The following is a 26,286-nucleotide window of genomic DNA, read 5'->3' on the forward strand; positions in this document are numbered from 1 at the left end:
CAAAATCACTGAAGCATCTTTTTATCTTTTACTTAGTTTTATAGGCCAAACATTATCAATTCTTAAGGTTTTCACCATTTTAATCGCATGCTTCATTCTGGATGCAATAAATTTGTACAGAATTTTACAAAACCAAACGCAACAGAGCTGTGTTCGATCATGGACACGTTGATGCATTTTGTTATCTGATAAAATTAAATTTGTCATTAGAAGCGTGCTCAAAACGTTTAAAACGCAGTACCGCATTGTTCAGTTTACGCTAACTGTGTACAAAGATGATGGTTCAAAATCTATTTCTTAATGTTTATATGTAGTTTTCTAAATTCACCCATAGAGGGGGCACAGAATCACATGCTTGACTCGGGGTACAAATATGATGCATGCATAATAATTTTATGTTAATGTTTTTATAGACTCGTTTTTTAAAACTGTATGCGTTCAATGCAATTAAATGAAAATGTAAAAATAATAAACAAAAAGTGTCGATTACGACATTACACTTTGATCTACGTATGTTGCATTAAAGGTTTCTTTTAATTTTTGGTTTTTGCAGTGTTGATCAATACAGACCATCACAACTGTGACTGTTGAGCCAATGAATGTAACCAGTGTGCGAATTACCCATCAATATCCGCGGGGGTCCCCATCTCTCAATTGCTGCGATAATCTAAATTTTCTCTCTATGCAGTATAGACCTATAATATTTCATGGATGCAAGCCAAGACGATCAGAGTCTATAGCCTACATGACAACACACACACGCACACATGTAACAAATTGTAAAAATCAGATATGATATAGTATTCGTAAAGCATCACTGAGGAGGTTGCATTGGCTAAAGTTGTTTGGATGCACGTTTTTTATAACAAGAAGATGCAAAGTTGTGCATTACAATGCAGACATGTGCAACAAAATGTAATTGTGTAACAAAATAATAATTTGTATTTAAACACATGTAATTTTCCTCTGTTTATAAATGTTTTTACTCCCCTTTTTCCGGTTTTTGGAGGATTTATGATACATTTTAAATATATATAAATAAATTAAAAATGTTTTAATACAAAAACAGCTTTTTATGTAAAATTCAATTGATAAAAGACCCAAATTTCTAAATGTAATTTATGGGGATAACATAGAAATGTTGTGCTTTGAAATGTTTTTTTTTTTCAATAATGTTATACATTATGATTACAATCAAACCTGAAAAAAGATGTTACAAAGAGAAAGTTGAGGACCGATCCCATTCCGATACTACGTGTTATCCTCGGTTGTTACTGAAAAAGCTATTTAAAGGACAAAGTATTATAAAGGCACCACAAACTTTTTTATCCACTATATGCAAAGTCTTCTTATTACACTTGATAGCAAACACACATTTAAAGATATTTAAGTTGATATAATATAGATATATAAGATATAATAACTAATGCTGGGTACACACCAAAAGATTTTTAACATCTTATACAATTTTGCACAATTAAGAAAAGATATTTAGTATACTTACTTGATTAAACATACCTATTATACAGTATGTTCTCCTTAATGACAATAATAATTTTTTATTTATTTATTTTTTGACAAAATTTGAGACCCCTTAAAATTTTGCTTTTGAGTCTCTCATGGGTCTCCCCCCACAGACCCTTCATATTTCACAGTCTGAATGTAACACATCTCACCTTTTTTGTCTGGATAGTTCATTGGTATATGACGTATGTATTCATTTAATAACTAAAGGTTAATAACTATGATTACAGTATAAAGTGCACATTGTGTAATGCATGACGTCCCTGCCTCTGAACTCACCGCAAACTCATTCTCTGGATCTTTTTCTCCTTTCCTGAAGGGTCTGGAATACTGGAACTTTTCAACCTCATTCGTCCGGTAGTAACTACAGTAAAGACAGCGTGTGAGTCAGATCAATGCGAGACATTTGAATCATGACAGGTGAGTTGATGCGTACTTGATCATCTGTTCAGGAAGGCCCTTGTCTTTGAACGATGCAGGTAAGTTGAGAACAGGCTTTACTGTGAAACACTGAATATCTGCAGAGGACCGATTAAAGAAAGCTGTTTGTCTTCATTTACAGCAAGCACCAAAAATAACAAAGAGGTAACGTTTTAATATTAACAAAACACCTTAAAAAACAAAATCAAGTTTTTTTAGTGGATGTATGAAGTTTACACAGATGTCTTGCAGAGGAACCACAGGTGTTGTGCATCAACTACAGTATAAACATGTCTGACAACCACATGTCTTAAGGTTTTGTCTTAATTTTGAACACAATCACTATTGCTTAATCAAACTTGATGTACAAGGTTTACTTTAACATTTGCTGTCTTTCTTTATCACAATCACTTGCAATAATGCAACTTGCATTGATATTTAGTTTTCTAATGCAATGAGATTCATTTGTATGTGCAGCATGAATGTCCTAACTTTGGGAGCACTACCATCATTTATTAACATGCTGTACGCTTCCCACAGCATCTTTCAACCTGCTTTAGCTTTTATACACATAATATAAACATTCACAGTCTTTAATAATTTATTTATATATTTTATAACCTTCAATTTTGTTAAAAAAAGCTTTACATCTTCTACTGAATATAGTTCACATTAAGATTCAGCTATATGGATGGTTTAAGTAGAAAAGGATACGCTGACCAGTTGAGTTACAGATGTTGTCACCAGGGGGCGACGTGCTGGTCATCTTCAACGCGTTGGGAAACTGAGACATCAGCTTCAAACTAAAGTCCTCCAGCCACTCGTACTCCTTACCGCGGTAAATGAACATTTTGTTCTGTTTTGCACAAAGTAAGTTACACAAACAATTTTTGCAGTGAACAGGTGATTGATCTTATAATGGAAAAGTTATTTCCTTATTCAAGTAATTTGTATAGCTTGTTATCTGACAAACAGAGGCAATACTAACTGTAGAGAGGCTTTAATTTCATTAGATTTCTAAGGGGCACTTCAAAAACCTAAGAGTGTTGTCTCCAAATATCCAAACCCCTGGCTATGAAATCAGAAGTATTATTTTCTTGTTAAAACTCAATTACTCTGAGAGCTCTATGGGGGAAGCTGTAATGAAAATATCCGTTTTCCTCTGGCGTTGTTTGATGCTCAAATGCCAGACAGCAAGTCGGACCCGCCTGCATGTTTATGTCTGTTTAATCTACAGTTTGCTATTTTACACCACATAAACAACTGAAAATTAGACTTTATTGCACCGGATAATTCCCAAACTTGCCATTTGCATCTTTTATTCTGGTGCCATTAAAGCCATTAAGAGTGGCAAAATTGGGCTACAGTGGCCCAATTTACTCACCCTAAGAAAAGATGGGAAACCCTGGCCATAATATCCAACCGCGAAATACTCCGGCTGAGGTCTCATAGCGTGCATGATATTCTCGTAATACTGCGCCTGCTGTTTCTGTGAACAAAATCAAACATCACATTTACATTTAACAGCCAACGGACTAAAGTAACACTTCAGAAAATGCACTTACAGAATACTAAAACTGCTCTTTGCTCTTTTTCTTTTTTTACAAACATACCTTACAAAACACAATACTGGTGGTGATACATGTTAAGATATGTCAGTGCAAGATGTTTTTAAATGAAAGCAGCTTAAACATGCATTTTAGTCTGGGACTAGGATAAGCCCTGTCTGGAAAACCACCCTTATTGACTTCTCAGGGTCTTCATATTTATATCTTCATATTTACTTTTATGCATTTGGGAGATGCTTTTATCCAAACTAACACTTTACAAAAAAGTTGTATCTGTTAGTAACAACAATCAATATTTTAACATAATTTATTATTATATTTATTACTATTATATTTAATTATGATTCTACTTAGCCATGTATTAATAAAGGCTTTTTAATCTTTATCCTCCTGAGTGCCTCAGACCCTATTTTAAAATAAACATAATTTATTAATCTTAGTTCGTTTTAATTTAAGCAAAGCATTCATAAAAAATAAAAGCACAATGAACAAACAAAAAAATTAATGAATAAACATAAACGATTGTATTTGCATTAACTAACATTAATTAATGCTGAAAAACTATATAGCTCATTTTTAGTTTGTGTTAGCTAACTTTTACTTTTACACTATAAAAGTAAAAGTTGGATTAACTTAAAAAGTTACTTCAATTGGTAATGTAATGAGCCCCTAAGGGGACATGGTACAAAAATTTAATAAAGTTTAGTTTCGCGTGTGCACGTGAAACTTTAGCGCGCGCACGTGAAACTAAACGTTAAAAAAAATTCTACACATGAACGTTTCACGTGAGCACATTAAAGTTTCATGTGAGCACACAAAAGTTTCATGTGAGCACACAAAAGTTTCACGTGAGCACATGAAAGTTTCACGTGAGCACATGAAAGTTTCATGTGAGCGTGCGAAAATTTTACGTGAGCATGCGAATGTTTCACGTGAGCATGCGAATGTTTCACGTGAACACATGAAACTAAAATTTAGATTTTTTACTCCAATGTCACCTTAGGGGCCTTGTAGTAATGTATAATAACTGGTAATAAGTTTAAAAAACTAACATTTTCTTACTTTAAGTGAAAAATTTAAGGTGAAAAACTTTTTTAAAAATGACTTCAATTAGTAACGCCTAAAATGTAAACAATTCAACTCAAATTTTCACTTAAACTTTAAGGCATTAACATTTGAATAAGTTTTTTATTGAATACGTTTTTATTTATCAAGTTGATTAGTTAAGTATTAAGTTAACAAATAAAAGCTTATTGTAAAGTATTCCACCATTTTATCATTAAGACCTAACACAGGGCTCACAATGTTTCAGCAACAGGATTTGATAGGAACAGACAAAAATTACAGCTTTTGTATAGAGTTGTATAGTTGACTTCAGCATGTGTGTTAGGGATGTTAATCATCACTGATCTCACGATTCGATACAATTACAATTATTATGTAAACTATTACAATAATTGCATTGCATCCTTAATTTTTTATATCACTGCACAGGTAAGTCTGTCCGCTTCACACTTTTAATGTTGCGGCTCTTTCTCGTCTTTGTTGTCAAAGCCACGCTTTAATACTATGCTCCAGTTCTTTCTGTTTATTTGATAAGGCGCTTATCGCTTGGAGATGCAATGTGGCATCTTTAATGTTTCGACTGGCACTTTACATCCTAAATATCTTTCAATTGTACGGAGCCCCTAAGGGGACATGGAGCAAAAATTTAAAAAAGTTTAGTTTCATGTGCTCACGTGAAACTTTCATGTGCTCCCACAAAACCTTCATGTGCGAAACCGTTTTTTTTTTTTTTAAAGTTTAGTTTCGCATGCTCACGTGAAGCTATCGCGCGAGCACGTGAAACTATCACGTACTCACCTGAAACTATCGTGCGCGCACGTGAAAGCGAAAGTTTCATGTGCGCGCGATAGTTTCACGCGAGCACGCGAAACTAAACTTAAAAAAAAACTTCTGCACATGAAAGTTTCACGTGAGCACATGAAACTAAACTATAGATTTTTTTACTCCAATGTCACCTTAGGGGCTCTGTAGAATTGCGGTTCAAGTTAAAAAATATAAAATGCACCAAAAAATATTTAAAAAAAGAAACGCAAGAGAGAGACGTGTGCGCACAGCTTTTTAAAAATGTATTATTTGTTTTTATGCATCGATGCAATAATTGTTCACATCTGCATTGAGATGCATTATCAAAATGATTATATTCAACAGCCCTAATATGTATGAATGTATAAGCACAAATGTGAAAACAATATCAGGATCAAGTGTCAATGACAAAATTGGTACTTATTTTTGTGTCCTTTAAAATCAGTTAATGATAAGGAGGAAGAAGTTAATGAAATGCACGTTTAATTCGCTGCAGGACACAGAATAATTGGAAGAAGAGTAACAGTGAAGTTCTGAATTTTAATTGAAGTCAGATGCCAAGTGAGAAATTCAGAGAACTGAACCGAGAGACCGTGTGTCACTGCTTCAGCAGTTGTTATCTTAAATGTTGTAAATGTTTCCTTCCTCTTCTTCCGTCTACATTTTATTTCCTGAGCGGAGTGACGAGTCATGGCTATAGATTACCAACCCACTACATAAATAAATATTCAGTGTGTGCATCGAGATGAGCCCCGGGTTTGTCTTTTATTTTGGCTGAAGCTCAAGGTTTTCTTTTCCGCTTGTCAACGTGTTACCTTCAGATCACACTGGGAAATTTGATCACGTCTGTCTTACCAGCAGCTGGCTGAGCTCTAGGAAATCGAACATTTGGTTCTCGTGAAGTTTAACAAGCTGTTTGGCCATCTCAATGGCCTTCTCCCATATCTGAGGGCGGGAGACAAAACAAACAGACAATAATAAGACGACACATCTGCTACAGTATATCAGCTGTGCCTGTTGTAATTTGTTCACAGCCCAAAGGGCAAAAAGTTACGTAATTAATAGACAACATAATGTTGTGTTACACCTGTAAAAGTAGAACAGCTTACATACTTTGCCCTTGTCCAAAAAGCACATGATCTCCTGAAACAGTCTTTCCTTTAGCTCTTGTTGTGTCCAGCCCTGAGTGCCGTCCCGTGGGATCAGGTGGGGTGCGCAAGGCTTGTCTGACCACTAAAGAGATAGCAAAAATCAGTCATGTTAATCTCACTTAATGTTCCTGCATCTTGAAATATAGTAGTCAACATTTGAAGTGGATCAAAAACATTCATCAAACTTGTCCTAAGACAAGAACGGGTACTGGGTATTGGTTTTAAGACAACTTTGAGGAAAGGTTTTGATCCACTTCAAATGTTGACTAGTGTATTTCGGATACATTCACAAAGTTACTGCTTGGGACATTATTACTCTTAAATCAGTCTTCCAGAAAAATTCAGTTTTTTTGTGATTGTTGCGAGCAAAAATCCTTGATCTTGCGGCACATTTTCTTTAAAAAAAAATGCGGAATATGGAATATGCAGGATATTTATGCAATTTTATGCTATGAAATTTGCAAAACTTGCAAAAATTGCGGGAACTTTCAAAAACTGTGGGAACTTGCAAAAACTGTGGCAACTTGCAAAAACTGCGGCACCTTGCAAAAACTGCGGCACCTTGCAAAAACTGCGGCACCTTGCAAAAACTGCGGCACCTTGCAAAAACTGCGGCAACTTGCAAAAACTGCGGCACCTTGCAAAAACTGCGGCACCTTGCAAAAACTGCGGCACCTGGCAAAAACTGCGGCACCTGGCAAAAACTGCGGCACCTGGCAAAAACTGCGGCACCTGGCAAAAACTGCGGCACCGGGCAAAAACTGCGGCACCGGGCAAAAACTGCGGCACCGGGCAAAAACTGCGGCACCTTGCAAAAACTGCGGCACCTTGCAAAAACTGTGGCAACTTGCAAAAACTGTGGTCATGTAATTACATCACTTCATAACGTTCCCATGGCAACAGGGGACATGGCTGCACTTGTGTTAAGTAAATGCAACATTTTTCAACTTTCTGGCAAGGTATATGTGACTTTTTGCTACAAAAATGCGGGGATTATGAAATCATGCAAGCCCAGAATATTTTGCGTGCGGAAATCTGCAATTTATGCGGCGAAAGTACGGCGTATTTGGAAAAAATATGCGGACTTTGGTTGATTATGCATTGAATCATGCGATCGCATAATCACGTTTTTCTGGAGGGACTGTTAAATAGCCTTCTTCACACTGCAGTAAAAAAAGTTTGAGAACCACTGCAGTATATAACCATAAGCCATATTATGTTAACATGCCTTGTCAACACTTCCTGTAAATATTAGATGGTGACTTCTTACAAATGGAAAGTCACAAAAGAGATGATGTCACTAAATGAAGATGTCAGAGTAGATGAACTACTTCTTAAAATTTTTGCATTTCATATGGAGTGTAACGTATACAAATAATCTGCAATAATTTTCAATGCTGTGATATATATAGGATAATTTTATGATAATTTATATTTATAAATATCTTGCACAATAAATGTTTATTTGGTTTCACCAATTATTGTCTCTCATTTATTGTCATAACATGTGTTATATTGCCACATTGCTTTCTAAACATCGGCAACCGACAATAAAAACCCACATCAGTCGACCACTAAAGGCTGAAGTATAGTCCATATTATGCGTGTACCTGAGGGTCCCCGTACAGTGCGCATGACGCATTTTTTGTCATCAGAAGAGTGCACGCGGACTGTACGCGCACTTCCTTAAGTTTTGAATCCTTGCATAAGTGTACACGTATGAGTCAAATAAACTATACTTTGCAAGGCTGTGCGCTCGGCCCATAGACTGTAAAAAAAAATACGGACGTAGTGTCCGTGACGTCACCCATGGGTTTGTAAAGAGCTTTTTTTAAGCCAATTGTAGGTGGAGCCTGCTGTCGCCATCTTAGCCGCACATCACTGTGCATCACTCGCGGATAACGGAAAATGGGTAAAGAGGTGGGACGTGGGTGAAGATGAGGTGGCTGGTTGCTGAACATTCCCGTATTTGTAAAAAACAGACTATACTCCGGCGTTAAATTGTCAACAAATGTGATGTTATTGCATTTATGTGCCGAACGCTGTAAAGCACTCAAAAAGTGGAGTGACGACCACATTAACGGCATTACAGGTATGTACTTGATCTAAAACCAAAGTGACAAACATTGATGGTTGTGTAAGTATATACTACAGCCAATGCTGAGAGCTGCAAACACTCCCACTTTAGCAGAATATTAATATCTGGGGGAGTGACAGGTTTTGTTTGTTTAATAGTGAGATTTGGTAAAAAACTACAGACATTTGATTTGTTTTTCAAAACAGATGACAGAGCGAAAAGCAATAACATAGATGTCATGCAAATCGAATCTATCAATAGACACAAATATCTGGCTAAAATGACACTGGCTTATTTAAATGTGTTTCATGCAGATAATATTGCATTGCAGATGCAGACCTCCAGAAGCTCAGCGTGCAGCAGGAGCGTGTACGCCGCCTCTGTGTAGTTCTCACAGTCTAGATGAAGGTCACGCAGCTTGTACAAATAGCTACAAACAGACACCAAAATATAAAGATGATTATTCATGCATGTGCCACAAACCAGCCAATATATTTAATTACCGAAACGCTTACCGGATATAAATGTCCTCTCTTTTTTTCTCTTTGTAAAAGTTCTGTGGAAGTGAGAGATAAGATTTAAAGTCAGGAAAGCTTTATACTTAATTTATAATAAAACCACTTAAGATGGCCTGCTCAGAATATTGTACATTTTTTTTCAATAAATTGTCCCATCTATTTATTAAGAAAATACTCTGTAGGGCTTTTCACACTTAAAATAGTAAACCCCAGGTTATTCTAAACCCCAGGTTTCACTTTTCACTCTGTTCATACTTAACTCTTTCCCCGCCATTGACAAGTTATCTTGTCAAATAATAGAAAACGCTTCCCTGCCAATGACGAGTCTTTATGGCAATCCACATTTCCGCTGTTATCCACTAGGTGGTGCACTTACCCAACTTATAAAACACTAAAGCATCCACTGAACTAAAAACAGGAAAAACACTGTGTATGATTTGATCATCATTCTGAATCTGATCTCTAACAAAAGTCCTTTACAAAAATGCAATTATTATTTTTGAAGAAGCTTAATAAAAACAAAAAAAGGAAGATAGGATGAAAAGTTTTTTGTTTTTTTTAAAGCAGAGGTTCTATTCTTTTATGTGATATATTGTATGTTTATATATTTATAGAATACAATTTTCTGAAAGCATTAACCCTTTGTGAAAATCATAAAAAATGGCAACTTTTTTTAAACGTTGGCGAGAAAGAGTTCCCCAAGGGTTAAGAGATAACCCTGGGTATTCATAATCTGACATTTCACACTGTGCATTCCTAACCCCTAGATTAATGTTTTCATTTGCATATTTGCTGTGTCAACACTCATAACTGGATAAAAAGTGATGTTAAACCGACTGAATCAAAATTTTAATATTCGCTTGACTCACGCTTCACTATGTAAATCTCTCTTGGCTGTTTTAAGCCTTTTGGGATGTCATTTTTACTCCAATTAAGGTGTTTTTAGTAAAATAAAAAATCAACCTAGTGGATCAACAGTAAAATAAAAACAGATCTCTGTGATCAACAAAAATTACAAAAATATTTAGCGCCGTTGTTAATGCGCTGACATAAAGCACCAGTGTGTTTACGGTGCCCCAGGTTTGATTTTCATCTCTGAGATCCTTTGCCGATCCCGCTCCGCTATCTCCACCCAACACTTTCCTGCCTACTCTTCACTATACTGTCTAAAAGAACACAAAAACATTAAAAAAATAAATCTCCCCTTTCACTCGCTTTCTTACGTATCTCCCGCATCTTATCAGTGGGGTAAAGCCAAATATTATATGCCTTGAACTCAGATTAAATCTACATACACAGTATGAGATGAAAACAGCTGTACGAAGATACCACAGCTGTATCACTGAAGCAGGACATTCATGACAACTGAGTGGCCAATTGGAGACTGGAGAGAGTCTGTATAAGACAATAACTATTTGAAGGGCGCTTCAGCTTTATGGAAGAGTGCAACAGAGAAAGCTTGGCTACAATTTGCCAGAAGGCACGTCTGAGTCTGTGAAGCCAGATGGGAGGTTTTATGGTCTGATGAGACCAAAACAGAGTTGCTTGTCTGAAGCAGGACACACAATGTTTGTGAGGGTAAAACGAATGCACCAAAATACACGGACTCGGGCACCTGCGGCTTGTGAAATGTGTTTTCCACAAATACCGATGCCAGGCAAGGGTGTCACTAAGGGGGGGAAAGGTAGGGCAATTCTAAGGGCTCACGCACTATTGGATACTTTTATTAGTAGTAAAATGGGAGTGGTAGGGGCCCACAACATTCCTTTAAGGGCCCAAAATTGCAAATGGTGCACCTGATGCCAAGCAGAAAACTACACAGGAACAAAAGCAAATATCTCAATGGGATGGGAATTTATGGGTGATCTGGATGTACACTCATGATCTGCAGATAACAAATGTGTGTTGTGCATTGAAGATTGATGTGCAAAAGCTACCAAAGGGATTGCTGACAAAACTGCATCAATTAAAGGGATAGTTCATCCAAAAATAAAAATTCAGTCATCATTTACTCATCCTCATGTCATGTATGAGGTTTTTTTTCTTCTGTTTGAAAGGTGCAGTGTGTAATTTTTAGAACGATCTCTTGACAGAAATGCAAAATAATATACAAAACTATATTATCAGGGGTGTATAAAGACCTTTTGTAATGAGCCTTTATGCTTTTATTACCTTAGAATGAGACATTTTTATCGACATACCGAGGGTCCCCTTACATGGAAGTCGCCATTTTATGCCGCCATGTTTCTACAGAAGCCCTTAACGGACAAACTTTTTTTACAAAGCTGTCTCCCAAGATGACATGTTTGTCTGGTGGCAGCTACCGTAGCTTCTCTATGCGTTTTAAAAGCGAGAGGTGAGCAGTTAACTGAGTCACTGGTTGCAATTCGCACCCTCACCACTAGATGCTAAATGTACACACTGCACCTTTAAGTGATGGTAACCAGACACTTTATGGTACCCACTGAATAGGAAAAGCATATACAATAGAAGTCAATGGGTACCGTCAACTGTGTCCTCAACATCATTTATCAAAATATTTTTGATATATCTTATTTTGTGTTCAAAAGAATAAAAAAACTCATACAGGTTTATAACAACATGGGGGAAAGCAAATGATGACATCATTTTCAGTTTTGGGTCAACCATCCCTTTGAATACTGACTTTAGAGGATGAATACTAATGCAAATATTTTTGCATTATGACATTTTTGTAAAAATCTGTCTCCCTTTTGACACTTTTATCAGCGCATCAAACCAGCAAACCCAGTGTTGACCATCTCTGGGGTTTTAAGCAGGGTGAGCATGGTAAGAGAAGGCAGTCGCACCAGGACGTTGACAGTGCAGATCATGCGAAGTTCAGGGCTCTCGTCATGGGTGATGGTGCGATAGGCCATCAGATTTTCCAGCAGACTGCTCAGCAACAGAGCCAAAGCTTCACCCGACTGAGAGAGGTAGCGATGCCTCCGACAGTGCTCCAGTAACCTGAACACACACAGGAGTCCAAATAAATCACATGAGTAGAAGCACTGAAGACAAATAAAAGTCAAATTAGCTCGGGCAAATGTTCAAACGTGCCCATTTCATCTCTTCAGCGATGCATGATTCAAAATTAGTGGAAAATTATAGAGCAAATTCAAAGCAACAAAAGCGAAAAACATGCTATTCACTAACCAGCATAGTTAGTCACCAAACTAGCTTGAGCATTTTAGTGTTTTTTTTTTTTCGTTTCATAACACAGATACAATGATAACAACGTATTCACCTTCAAAAATTCATTACTGCAATAATTTTTTGTAAAGCTGCTTTGTAACAATGCATATTTTGAAAAGCGGCATACAATTTGGAAAGATTTTATATGAATGAATCTCGCATTTATGAATGTGAGAAAGAAAGAGGGAGACATCACATGGATCTTACGTCTTCTCCAGCAGAATCTTGTATTGTTCATCTCCACGTCCTCCCTCGACCTCCTGGTCCAGTTTTGTGATAAGCTCATTCTCAAACTGAAAGGCACGTACACACTCCATCAAATTTTGGCCTACATTCAATTGACAGAGAAAATGACAGACTTGTTCCCAATAGATCTGTTTACAAGCGACAACAGTAAATGATGTTTTTCCTAGAAATTCTGAACTGTTAACTCAGACAACTACTCCGCACGATACTGACAGCCACTTAACCTTAAAGTTACAAGGCAATCACGAGCCGCAATTTCAAATCTACCAAACATATATTGAAAATTTTATTCTTTGTCTAGCAAGTCTATAATCTTCCAAATTTGAAGCCCTTTGTGGCAAAAAAACACATCAAATAATGTGTCCAACGGGGGGCATAAGGGGGCAGTGTTTCGTATGGCCCTTGGGTGAACTTATTATTAGGGCTGGGTATCGATTCAGATGTTCCAGATCGATTCGATTTCGATTCACAAGCTATCGAGTAGATTCCATTTCGATTAGGGATGCATAATGATTAATCACGATTAATCTATAGCAGAATAAAGGTTTTTGTTTACATCATATATGTGTGTGTGAACTGTGTATAATAATTATGTATATATAAATATGCACACATGCATGTATAATTTGAAGAAAATATATATATATTTATATATTAAGTATTTATAAATTATATAAATTATACATAAATATACAAAACTATATACACATGTAAACATTTTTTAAATATATACATGCATATACAAAGTTATTATACACAGTTCACACACACATATATGATGTAAACAAAAACTTTTATTCTGCTATAGATCAATCGCGATTAATCGTTATGCATCCCTAATTTCGATTCTTGGTTTGATTTACGATTCCAATTCTAGGATACTCAGTTTTCGATTCAACTAAATGAATATAGACTTAATACAAATACTATATTTATAAAAAAAAGAACAGTGAACATAAGTTTACAAGTGGGTAAATTAATAAAAAGAAATTAATCGCCACAACCCTGTATATTAAACTCTTTTATTTTATGTACACTTGGGAACATTAAAACAGAACCCATCTCTAATTTTCAAATACATACAATAAAAATTTTGTTGCAAGATGACAAATGTATGCTGAAAAAAGTCAGAACAGTCGCATTCCTTGATAAAAAAAATCGATTCGTGGCCTTTGAGAATTGATTTTGAATCGACCACGTTTAAAAAATGATTAATCAAAAAATTTAAACATTTTTGCCCAGCCCTACTTATTATTTAAAGTCCCCCTGTGCAAACACACAAACATAAATTGCACATCAAAGTTATCATTGGTTTTTAATATTGGTTTATATTAGTGCTGGGAAAAGATTAATCGCGATTAATCGCATTCAAAATAAAAGTTTATTAAATTTTTAGCATAATATACACGTGTGTGCTGTGTGTAATTATTATGTATATATAAATACACATACATTCATGTATGTTTTTAAGAAATTTTTACATGTGAATATATATATATTTATTTATTTTTATATATTCTATATTGTATATAAATAAATAATATATATATATAAAAAAAAAATATATATATATATATATATATATATATATATATATATATATATAAATAAAAAATTTCTGAAATGTATATATGTATGTGAGTGTGTTTAAATATACATAATAATAACACATAGCACACACACACATATATTATGCAAACATAAACTTTTATTTTATGTGTGATTAATCGCGATTAATCTTTTCCCAGCACTTGTTTATATATAATAATAGTTTTAAATTATATCTCTATTAGACTTTATTTTAATAAAACTATGGTGCTCACACACTTTCAAATGCGATTTGCTGGACTGTGTCATAATCGAAACATTACTGGTTATTTAAAAAAAGAGGGATGGTCTTCTCGATAGTTTCATTCAGACTTCCTGTTTCAGTCAGAATGATGTCACCACATCAAATAATGCTGCTATCACTTCAGTGGGCCTTTAAGGAAATTATGAAGCCAAATTTACAGTGATCCCTGTGCAAATCAAACACTCACCATCTGAAAGGTGTGCTTGCCACTGAAATTGTGTTCACATTGCATCATGTCGAAGAAGATGGGGATGGTGGCCTTCCTCAACTCGGGCTCTGGAACTAAAGTCGCCTCCAGGATGGGACCCACCATCGCTGGGATAAACTTCATTTTATGTGGGCCTGGAAAGGACACGCACGTCCAATAATGTTGAAAAACTCAACAAATATTTGTTCAGATCACTAATGAATAAAAAAGTTTCCATGCACTTAACGTGACTTTTGCTCTAACCAATAAAGAAAAACAGGACTGGAGTGATGTTCTGTTCAAAACCATTTTTAACAACACGTCTTAGCACATTCTGTACAATTACTCTACACTCCACCATGACTGTAATTGTGGTCACTGTCTGCAAAAGATAAGAGGCAGAGGAAATGGCTTTTACCAAGATTATACCACATATCTGCCAGCTTGAAGCCGATGCTCTTCCGCATATCACCGTACCTGTGCATACAGTATGACTATTAAATTGTCAACCATTAAAACATAAAGGGCATAAATTGCCCCTAACCAACATTTACGTATTAGCAAAATGACATTTAGCCTAGAGGTCCTGCACTTACTTGTTGAGAATCTTGTTTCGTTTCTCAAGAGAAAAAGACTCCAGCTGCAAGGACTTATGGGTAAGGAAAGCAACAATTAGATGAAAGTAGTTGTTCCAGAGCTGACGAGAAAAGACAGAAAGAAAACAACAAGCAGAAAATAGATTTAAAATTATAAAGACCAGAATGAAAAAAAACAACATTCGGCTACTCTGGCAAAGTCTTCTCCCATCACTTGGACAGATAAAAGCACAAATAAAAATATATTTTTGTTTGTGTTCATGAAATGCATAATGAAAATTTAATTTAATTTAGATATAGAGATTTAGAAATGTGTAAGAATACATCTGTCCTTTCGCATCACCTTTCTGCATTGGCTACAGTCCACAGATGGCAGCGACACAGCCACACATGCACTGTCAGACAATTAGCTTCTATTGATGTATAGCAATGTGATTGCTTTTTTAATTGAGCGGGGTCTTACGGGTGAAACACTACTCTGTCTGGATGCAAGGGCATTGGATGAATGGTAACTAAGCAACAGAAATATTCAAAGCAAGACTGTTATAAATGCTTCCCAAAAACATACATCACAAAGTTCCCCCAAAATTATGCAAAAAGCTAATGCAACTTTGTTAAGCAATGAAGATCTATAGCTATCAGACCGAATGGATCATGTTATTATTTTTTAATAATTGACTTTTTATTTTTCATAAATGTGACCTGTGCTGGCAAAATATTTTGGAATGAGCAAATTTTACAAAGTGAGTTATTTATATATTGACATTATCTATTAAAAAAACTTCAAAACGATGTAGGATTTGATGGAATCTGATTAAAAAAAATACAGAGATACACCTGTTTGAAGTTGACAGAGTTAGCAAAGTCAGTTTTGGAAAAAAATCGTTTTTGAGGGTTCTAAAGCAAAATCCCTGCATCCATAAAAATCTAATAAATAAATAAAAAAAAATACCTTAACTCTTTCACCGCCAGCGTTTTTCAAAAAAGTTGCCAGCCAGCGCCAGCGTTTTTCATGATTTTCAAAAAAGTTTAATGTCTTCCAGAAAATGTTCTTCTTCAAATATATAAACATACAATATACCAAATGAAAGAACAGACCCTCTGCTTTCAAAAAAAAAAAAAAAAACGTTTCATCCTACCTTCAGTAGTTCTTTTGTAATCAGCTTTTGAATATGGGTAGGTTTCTGCAAAAACACCACATTTTGAGCAAAAAGCAGAGATAATTCCATTTTTGTGACGAACTTTTCATAGAGATCCCATTCAGAGCGATCTTTAAAACAGACACGGACATGCAGCCGCTTGCCATAGGGCAATAGTTCCGGTTTTAAAACGTAGCGGAAGGGCGCCACCTAGTGGAAAATAGCGGTATTGCGGAAAGACGGAAAAACTCGTCATTGACGGGGAAGCGTTTTCTCTTGATTGACGAGATATCTCGTCAATGGCGGGGAAAGAGTTAAAATCACTAATTAAACGTATCAATTTAGCACAAACAATGTCAAAAACAATATTTATAGGATATATATATATATATATATATATATATATGTTCAACTTTTTTCTTTCTTTTATTGTTTGATTGACATTGAGACAGACAGCTTTAAGATCTACTTTAATGCATGTTAACCAAACATTCACTTCAGACATAACGAAGTTAGTAGTCCCTCTCACACATTCAGTCTTTACTGGTAATTTACTGCTAAATTGCAGGTAACAGGTCATGTGTGAACAGAACCTTTCCGGTAAATCATTGCTGCCAGTTTACCAGTAAGAGAGGTTGTAAGATTACCAGTGATTTACCGGTAATAATATAGGATTACCGGCATTTAGAAAGGACGGCGTCAGACCGCGCTGACAGCTTCGGGCCAATCAGAAAGTTTTTATACAGATGACGCGTTTACCCCCGCCCTGTTTACGGACGCCGTAAAATGTACGGTATATGGAAAATAATGTGTTCTTTTACCAAAAACCACATGAACACATTGTATTATAACAAATTTACAAAATAACATTGTTTTTAGCAATGAAGTAGGCGCTCTTTAATTTCTGATAAAAACTTTATCTCTCTTCATAACTCTTTTAACTCTTTCACCGCCAGCGTTTTTAAAAAAAGTTGCCAGCCAGCGCCAGCATTTTTCATGATTTTCACCAAAGTTTAATGCCCTCCAGAAAATGTTCTTCTTTAAATATATAAACATACAATATACCAAATGAAAGAACAGACCCTCTGCTTTCAAACAAAAAAAACCCGTTTCATCCTACCTTTAGTGGTTCTTTTGCAATCAGCTTTTGAATATGGGTAGGTTTTTGCAAAAACACCATATTTTGAGCAAAAAGCAGAGATAATTCCATTTTTGTGACGAACTTTTCATAGAGATCCCATTCAGAGCGATCTTTAAAACAGACATGGACATGCAGCAGCTTGCCATAGGGCAATACTTCCGGGTTTAAAAAGGTGGTATTATACCACCTGGTGGATAATAGCGGTATTGCGGAAAGACGGAAAATCTCGTCATTGGCGGGGAAGCGTTTTCTCTTAATTGACGAGATATCTCGTCAATGGTGGGGAAAGAATTAACATCAAACACGCCCTGCACTTTATTTTCTCATTTGTGCATGTTTTAAAACCCAAACCAAAATGTCAAACGCGTATGTCAATGCACGCATCAATAAATTAGATTAAGGATGGTAAACCCTTTTAGAAAGGACAAATAAAGATCATTTAAGATGCTTAATGACTATTTAGAGCATTGAGATCGCTAGACGAGGGCTTAGTGTACATATTTTTATAAAAACCTTAATTTTGACCAAAATCGATTTTTTTTTTTGCATGCAGCTGAAATTAGACGGTGTGCATTCCGACTCATTTTGCCAGCACGGGTCACAAATCTACAGTTTTAGTTCTCTGCTAGGGCTGGGTGACCCAAATTCATATCCTGTGACTTTGGCGTGGCTGGCAGTATACGGTTAATATCTGTGCTTCCTGCTAATTCGAATACACGTTAACATGCAAGTAATGCCTCATGTGAACTGACACAAACACCTTTTTAAAGAAATTACATTTAAAGACAGGGTTTTACTTCCTGTGTGAAAATATACTGCTGTACAACATGCGAGCTGGTCGGAAAGCTTTCATCTGACCTCAGTGTACATTTCTGGCATAGCTTTTGTTGCAGTGGAGGAAAAGTCATACCAGACAATACTTATACATCTCATCCCATATACCCATATACTGTGTTAACAAAACTTGATATACCACCCAGCCCTATTCTGTGCCTCTCTCTCTCTCTCTCTCTCTTTTCTGATAAAACTTCTCATGGGCATTTAATGGATTCAGGTCTGCACTTTATGAAGGCTGAAAGTTCATCCATAAGAGACTTTGTAAACCATTTCTTTACAAATCTCATTCTTTGAACAACAACATTATGATGTTATAACAGGTACACAGCCTCAAACTAAAATGTTGTTGTTTTTTGAGACTGCATGCGCCATGCACGGGTTACAAACATGAAAGTCTCCAGGAACACAATCTTGGCCTTGCCGGAAGCGTTACCGTGCCTGGGAAGCTTCCTTTGTTTGTCAAACTGACCTGTAAGTGGAAGTGAGCGGCGTCCAAGAAATATTTGTTGAGGACATCAGAGTACTGGTCTATCGCCCGCAGAAAGACTTTCATTTGGAGTAGATTCATGATCATCCAGTCGGGGGGAAAGACGTTCCCCATCAGGTTTTTGAACATGATGAAAGTTTCCATTAGAAAGTCCTGGTGGTGACACAAGCCAAAACAACATCGATCTCTGCTGGTAAGCATGCTGAGGAATCTTAAGATCAGATATATGGATTTCTGCTTAATACACAGATATCAGTGAGACGCTAAATTAAAACTGCTCCTTGATAGCGCTTATCTCGTCCCACTATTGAAAACTGCAACAGACAGCTAGAGACACCCAGTCGCATGAGTCGGCTGCATAAAAGGTGGATTATTTATAACGTAAATCTCGGGAAAGCTCTTTCTGCATCTGGGCTGATGGATCGGGGTTGGGAGGAAAGCAGGAGACTTACGATAATGTCCTGTCTGGTTTTGAATGTGCTGATGTATTGCTCGTAATGCGCATCTTCCATTTGTTTCAGGATGGCGGTCATGCATGCGAGGTAGTGCCCCTGTGTCCAAAGAAACAAAAAAGATCATTAATAACTTTACGTACCCACACCTGTGGGCCACGGCAAATAAATCAACAAGTTAAGCTCAGCGGTCCTGAATGTTGTTGTTATGAGTTTCAGCAGATGCTGGTGTGGGTTTTAGTGCTGCTGTTTAGTGGAAATTTGAAAGGTGAACAGATTTAGTTTTGCTACGTCTCTCTTGAATGTTTTATTTTGTGTGTTGGTCTCTCACTATGAAGGGCGAGTCCAAGCTCAGGTTGATGACGGTGCGGTTAACCCTTCGCAACAGACGGTCCACGATTAGCTTCACGTGACCTGACGTGGGACCCTGAAATGATACAAAAACATGAAAATAATGAGATGGACATAAAAACAATAAATAGCTCAGTCGTGTGGTTAAATCAACCTCATTTTGAAAATTTCAACATAAGTGCTTCAGCAATGAACTAATTTTTCAAGTTTTAATATTTTGACCTGAAATGTCAGCCTGTCGAAAACTGCTTTTAACTCAAATGTCAACAGGCAGCACTCGAATGTGCTCTCATATCAACAAGCAGAAGTGAAATGCATTATGGGTGACATTAGCCTGTCAGTAGTATCTAAACAGGTTACGCGGTCGCACACAGGGCTGGGTGATATATCTTTACAGAATGTGTCTTATATATGTATAATATTATGATAAATATCATTAAAAAAATAAAGATTAACGTGCTAAAGATGGACCAATGGGCAATTTCAATCCCCCTATACATAATACAAGTGACACAAAACATAACTCATCATCATCAAAATGAAGACCGCAAGCGGCATGGCTGTGGAAAGAGGCACGAATGATGAATTCATACACAAAAACAATGCACAATATGTAATATGGGGATGGATTACTAAACAAAACACCATCATTTGCAAGGTGTGCAAGAAGATAATTGTGATAAAGTGTGGTTTAGCGCAACCAAATCTTCATCACATAAAGCAGCACATAAGTGGGTGTATTTAAAGGGACACTCCACTTTTTTGAAAATATGCTCACTTTCCAGCTCCCCTAGTGTTAAATATTTGATTTTTACCGTTTTGGAATCCATTTAGCCGATTTACCGGGTCTGGCGGTACCACTTTTAGCATAGCTTAGCACAATACATTGAATCTGATTAGACCATTAGCATTGCGCTCAAAAATAAACAAAGAGTTGCGATATTTTTCCAATTTAAAACTTGACTCTTCTGTAGTTACATCGTGAACTACTAAGACCGACTGAAAATTAAATGTTGTGATTTTCTAGGCAGATATGGATAGGAACTATACTCTCATTCTGGCGTAATAATCAAGGACTTTGCTGCCGTAACATGGCTGCAGCAGGTGTAGTGTTATTACCCACTGCCCGAAAATAGCCACCTTAGTAACTTTCGATAGCAGGGGACTATTTTCGGGCACTGCTTAATATCATTTAACGTAAAATATCGATATCAGGTACTATCAAAATTTGGGAAAATGTAATATCAAGTTTTAGGTACACTGTAGGACACTTGACTAAAATGTTTTCCATAAAAAAATTAAGGTCTGCTTAAATCCTTGATATGACTTTTGTAGACAAAAATACAAATGTCACAATAATTAACAAATTAACTTTCATTAGAAAATATTTTAACATTTTCAAACGTATGACTTTGATAGAGTAGTCAGCATGAGTTCAGAACAGACTCCTCCAATGAAGTATCAAAGCGCTGCTTAATAAAATAACAATAGAGTATTTCTGCAAACTCCAGGTAAAGGGTCACTACACTAAAGATTGCCATAATTATATTTGTGTTATTTTATTATTTTTGATAAGCTTACCATTTCTCTAAAATGTGGAAATAAAAAAAACAGTGAATAAGGCCCTGTTTACACCTGGTATTAAGATGCGCTTTTGCAAATAGACGAGAGAGATGCATGTTCGTTCACACATGGTGTTTTAATCCATCACCTTTGTCCACTTTCCACTGCTTCTGTCCTGATTACTTCAAGGTCTATGGGCGATTCGTTAAAACACGATTTTGGGACAAAAAAGGTATAAGATGTAGGACCAAAAGGAGTTTCTTTCCAAATGCTGTAAATGTGGTGAATAATCAGTAGGATTTTTAATGTTTTGTATTAGATTTTATTGCTCTTAGTTCTTTTATTTATTTTTTAAGCGTTGTTTACACCTGTATTTAGCATTATCATCTTAATACCAGCTGTAAAAAGGGCCAAAGTTTTTTAAACATTTGAACGATGGGGTAAGCAAAATATCTTGAAAATTTTTCTTAAACACTAAATTCAAGGAAAATTCAAGAAAAATTTGCTTACCCCATTGGCAGATTTTTTTTGCTTGTTTTATGCACAAAATCACTTAAATTTGATATTTTTTATCTAAAAACTATAGACTTATTTTCTTGGGTCATTTTGCTCATCAAGAAAAAGCATCTTAATTTAAGAATTTTTAGATATTTTTACTGAAAACAAGACAAAAAAACTAAGAAAATAATTTAATTTAAATTAATTATTAATTTAATTAAAAAAAAATTGCAGTGCAGTCTCAGTAGACATGCTGTTTTGATTCTTTTTTTAATGTGATGTCACACTGATGAAGCCCCGCCCACGGCCACTGACTGATAGGTTAATTTTATCCAAAAGCTTTTCTAAATGTGTTTGTTAGTACGTTGTAGCACTAATGCAGCTAAATATAATATTATATTCACAGGAATCAGATCTATTGTTAACAAAAAGCAGTACCTCATTTGCATTTAAAGGCGCACACATAAAAAACTTATGTTATAATAAATGTGGGATATTTTGAGGTAAAACTTCACAGACACATTCTAGGCACACCTGAGACTTCTTTTATATTACATCTTGTAAAATGGGCATATTGGCATTTTAAATACACTAAAAATATTTATACACCATTTTATCAAAGTTAATATGTAAAATGGTTCATTCTCAAACACCCATTTAAGTCTAGCAAACTGTTACTAATTTAAAAGCAATCACTGTGAATCCTGGAAATTAAAAGCCAATTTCAATCTAGCTATTGCCTTTTTGTGTGCAATCTATGCAGAGACTGAAAAGAGGATCCTGATTACTGTTATCTGCTGGTGTTAGGGATGTCGTAACGTCGCACATTTGAACTCACAATGTTTTTAAGGTCTAGCATGTCTAATACAGTACTGAGGAGCTGAACACAGGCTTCCAGATCAGGTTTATTGGAGTGATCGTCCAGTTGGCCGCTCAGCTGATCTGTGATCAGGGGTAACAAGACATCTCTGCACTCTACAGGCACAGAAAAAATAAGGGATTTATCACGACTCACGTTGTGAACACCGTGAGCTTGTTTACTGTGCAATCAACAAGATAAATGATATGTCTGCCTGAACGCAGGTGTCAATTCAAATCCCACCTGGCAGTTTGAAAAGGTCACTCTCCACTATTTTCACCAGACAACCGAGTTTCTGTCTCACCATCTGAACCTCTGGGATGCTCTCGATAAACTTCGCCAGTTGAAAGCTGAATGAGAAAGAGGAGTCCAGAAGAGAAGAAAGGGTTAAATGGAATTAACGACAAATGTAAATCTGATATTCATGGCATACTTCTACCAATCTACTCATGTAAACAGATGAGTATGATGTACGTTTACTCCTATTCCCTGTGCTGGTCTTAGTTCAAACAGTACATGTTTAAGGCAATTGAAGAGATGTTGTTCACTTTACCTCAGCTCCACAGGATCAAAAACCTGCTGTACGTCGTTGATTATGGTAGGAAGATATTTTAAGATTGCTCCCTGTGGTGAAAAACGGAAAAGATCAAATAAAACTCCAAGATTATTATATTACCTGACAAACTACATGCAGGTCTGGACAAAAATACTTTTTGCACATTATTTAAAGCAACTGTTAAAGGTGGGGTGCATGATTTCTGAAAGCCAGTGTTGATATTTAAAATCACCAAAACAAACACGCCCCTACCCCAATAGAATCTGGACCTTCACATACGCAACCCGTCCCACACATACGCAACCCTGACAAGGATGTCGACACGCCCCTTACTGCTGATTGGCTACAAGTGTGCTTTGGTACTCTGCCAGACTCCCTTTTCCAAAGTTTTTCAAAAATCACGCACCCGCCTTTAAAGATCACGTATTATGCTATTGTAAAAATGACCTATCATGCAGTGTGTTTGTAAGTGAATGTAAACAGTCCGCAAAACCTGCAAAGCTGAAGGTGAACTGTAACAAGGTATAGACCTTTCTCACAGTAACCGGAAATACGTAATCGTCGTGTAAGCGGAGTTCCTGTCAAGCGTCAACACACTAGAAAAACATAAACCTGGGCAAGTTTAAAATGGATCAAAGAGTCTACAAAACTTCGTTAACGGATTTGCCAAGTATTACATTTGCTGATGTGACACGACTAATGGAGGAAAACTTTTTCCATGAAGAATTTGTCCATAAATTTCTAGGTAAGTAGAGAGCGAGTCTAACTGTTACTGAACTGTTAACTAAAACGACACATTATAAGTCTCGCCGGTTAGCCTGAATCCACTTCTGTATAACTTCACCATCAACAGGGAATTGATGGAACAGATACGGCTTTTTACATTGCCTTGACTGCGGAGGAAGTAGATTTCCGCGACGATTGCGTATTTCCGGTCATAAATCCGGAAGTTGTGAGAAAGGTCTATTGGCTTTTAATTTAGAGTAAGATGAACAGACATCCCCGTTTTCCGGGGATAGTCCCGTTTTTGGTGTTCTGTCCCCGACTGGAGCTGTCCCCGCTTTACAGCACGTCCAAAACAACCAGCAAATACACTGAAAAACCTGATCAGCATGTAGCATTTGCAGAACCAGACCGGAGAAATCATGTAATGATTTTTTTACCAGCAGAGGGAGCCGCGAGCTACACTGATTTCTTAGTTACGCGCCACTGATTTAGCGAAGAGGAATTTACTACGAGACACATAAGAAAGCGTCATCAAGTTATCATCAATCAAGTTATCATAAGATATAAAAACAGTCAAAGTTATTGGGGGTTAAGGTAACTACTCATGTTAAATTAAAGTAATAAACCAATGAAGTGAACTGAACACAGCATGGTACTGAGCATTTGTTTTGTGTAGGCTAAATATGTTTACATTTTGCATTATTCCTTCTGTTCTTCTCGTTTACAATGCTATGAAATCAGCTGAAGTAGTACCTAAAAAGTAAGTTTTGATGAGGTATGTCATATTTTCACAGAATAAAAAAAAGGAAAAAATAGATTTAGGCTACAGAAATTGTTCAATTAATTGAATTAGAAGCACTAAAAAAAATTCCTTTCTTAGTATTTTTTCATGTTTTCAGTACAAATACAAAAAAATTCTTACAACAGGATTCATTTCCTTCATGAGCAAAATGACCCAAGAAAATAAGTCTAGTCTTTAGAGCAAAAAATCAAATTTGTGCTTAAAACAAGAAAAATGTGTCAGATTTTTGGTTTGTTTTAAGCACAAATTCACTTCAGTTTAATATTTTTTGTCTTAAAGCTAGATTTTTTTTTAGGGGATTTTGCTTATGAAGAAAATGCATCTTGATTTAAGAATTTTTAGACATTTGTACTGAAAACAAGACAAAAATACTAAGTAAGAAAGTCATTTTTGCAGAAAATGTTTTGTCCCCATTTTTTAATTCATAGATAAAAACAAATGAGATTTTAATAAAGCAATAAACCCCAAGAAGCAGTGGGTTACCAGTGCATTTTATAACAGCTAAGGGGCGTTGTTAGGCACGATGCGGAGCGGAGTGCCTAAAACCCCCTTAGCTGTTATAAAATGCAATGTAACCCCACTGCTTCGAGGGGGTTTATTGTGTTTATAAAACGGTTACTTCATATGCATAACGTTAGAGGGATTTTATAAAATAAAACACAAATAAGTTGTAATTATATTAGTACAAATATTACTCTTCCGCCAAACAAAGTAGTTCCTCAGAATCAAGTGTGACTGAAACAGAGCGCAGTTACCAACCAACAGAGATGCAGCAAAGACACAATGAAAATATGATTTAAGATTGTGGTGTTTATTTTATAAATCACCATTTATCTAATTTAATTTATACATTAACATTGATATTGTGCAACTGTTGAAGTGATGATCAAATATGCTTGGAAGCATGCTTAACTCTTTCCCCGTCAGCGTTTTTTTATATGTTGCCACCCAGTTTTAGTTTATTGCCTTACAGAAAAATGTTCTTCTTTCCTACCTTCATTTGTTCTCTTATCACCTCTCAAATTTTTCAGCTAAAAACGGAGATAATTCAGACAACGTTTTCTCTTTATCGATGAGATGACTCAACAATATTTATTGACAGTTATCTGGATATCGTCATTAATTGTGCAATTGTAGACAAATTAAAAATATAATTAAAGACTCTGTTGTTTATTTTCATAAATCAGTACGCAGCAACAGGGGCGCAGTGATACTTATGTAATGTGGTCTGAACCGTGAGGTTACCAGTGTATTTTATCACGGCTTAGAACGCGTTTCAGCCAATCAGAATGAAGAACCAGAACTGCCCGTTTTATAATGATATTTTTACCATTGAACTAGGAAATGTCCCCGGTTTTCATTTAAAAAACTGGTCACCTTAATTTAGAGTCGACTCAGAGTCGCTGTGTGGATAACGTCATGTTGAGAAGACTCGCTGTGAAAGTGAATTTGGTTCATTTTCACCTCCACAGAAAGAGGCTGTGAACAGTAGTTTAAATTCATCTACAACTGATGACTCCTTCTCTAATCTGTAAACCAGGTTAACCATGAAAGGCTAGTGCCCAGTTTATTTGGACCAAATTGCTCCTCTCCAAATCACAACCTCACTGCAAAAATTTATTTTCAAGAAAACAAATCTTAGAATTTTTGTCTT

General features: G+C 36.0%; 1 protein-coding gene across 2 annotated transcripts in view; it reads right to left on the bottom strand.

Moving 5' to 3' along the window:
* The window catches only part of dock5 (dedicator of cytokinesis 5), an 89,066-nt gene that overhangs the window by 23,294 nt on the left and 39,486 nt on the right, over nucleotides 1–26,286 (bottom strand). Inside the window, exons 24-42 of one of the 2 annotated variants that reach the window (XM_073816172.1) lie at nucleotides 23,102–23,172; nucleotides 22,792–22,898; nucleotides 22,528–22,664; nucleotides 19,609–19,704; nucleotides 19,278–19,376; nucleotides 18,808–18,978; nucleotides 15,222–15,322; nucleotides 15,044–15,102; nucleotides 14,626–14,780; nucleotides 12,548–12,633; nucleotides 11,956–12,112; nucleotides 9,125–9,165; nucleotides 8,949–9,039; nucleotides 6,495–6,614; nucleotides 6,237–6,326; nucleotides 3,329–3,433; nucleotides 2,659–2,800; nucleotides 1,961–2,042; nucleotides 1,804–1,888 (exon numbers count right to left, since the gene is read on the bottom strand). In XM_073816172.1, coding sequence (XP_073672273.1) covers nucleotides 1,804–1,888; nucleotides 1,961–2,042; nucleotides 2,659–2,800; nucleotides 3,329–3,433; nucleotides 6,237–6,326; nucleotides 6,495–6,614; nucleotides 8,949–9,039; nucleotides 9,125–9,165; nucleotides 11,956–12,112; nucleotides 12,548–12,633; nucleotides 14,626–14,780; nucleotides 15,044–15,102; nucleotides 15,222–15,322; nucleotides 18,808–18,978; nucleotides 19,278–19,376; nucleotides 19,609–19,704; nucleotides 22,528–22,664; nucleotides 22,792–22,898; nucleotides 23,102–23,172 — 1,995 coding nt within the window. Of the gene's footprint in view, nucleotides 1–1,803; nucleotides 1,889–1,960; nucleotides 2,043–2,658; nucleotides 2,801–3,328; nucleotides 3,434–6,236; nucleotides 6,327–6,494; nucleotides 6,615–8,948; nucleotides 9,040–9,124; nucleotides 9,166–11,955; nucleotides 12,113–12,547; nucleotides 12,634–14,625; nucleotides 14,781–15,043; nucleotides 15,103–15,221; nucleotides 15,323–18,807; nucleotides 18,979–19,277; nucleotides 19,377–19,608; nucleotides 19,705–22,527; nucleotides 22,665–22,791; nucleotides 22,899–23,101; nucleotides 23,173–26,286 lie in introns of those variants that run through there. The other variant, XM_073816173.1, reaches the window with a different exon arrangement.

This window comes from Paramisgurnus dabryanus, chromosome 11 (assembly GCF_030506205.2).
Source record: "Paramisgurnus dabryanus chromosome 11, PD_genome_1.1, whole genome shotgun sequence".
NCBI lineage: Eukaryota > Metazoa > Chordata > Actinopteri > Cypriniformes > Cobitidae > Paramisgurnus > Paramisgurnus dabryanus.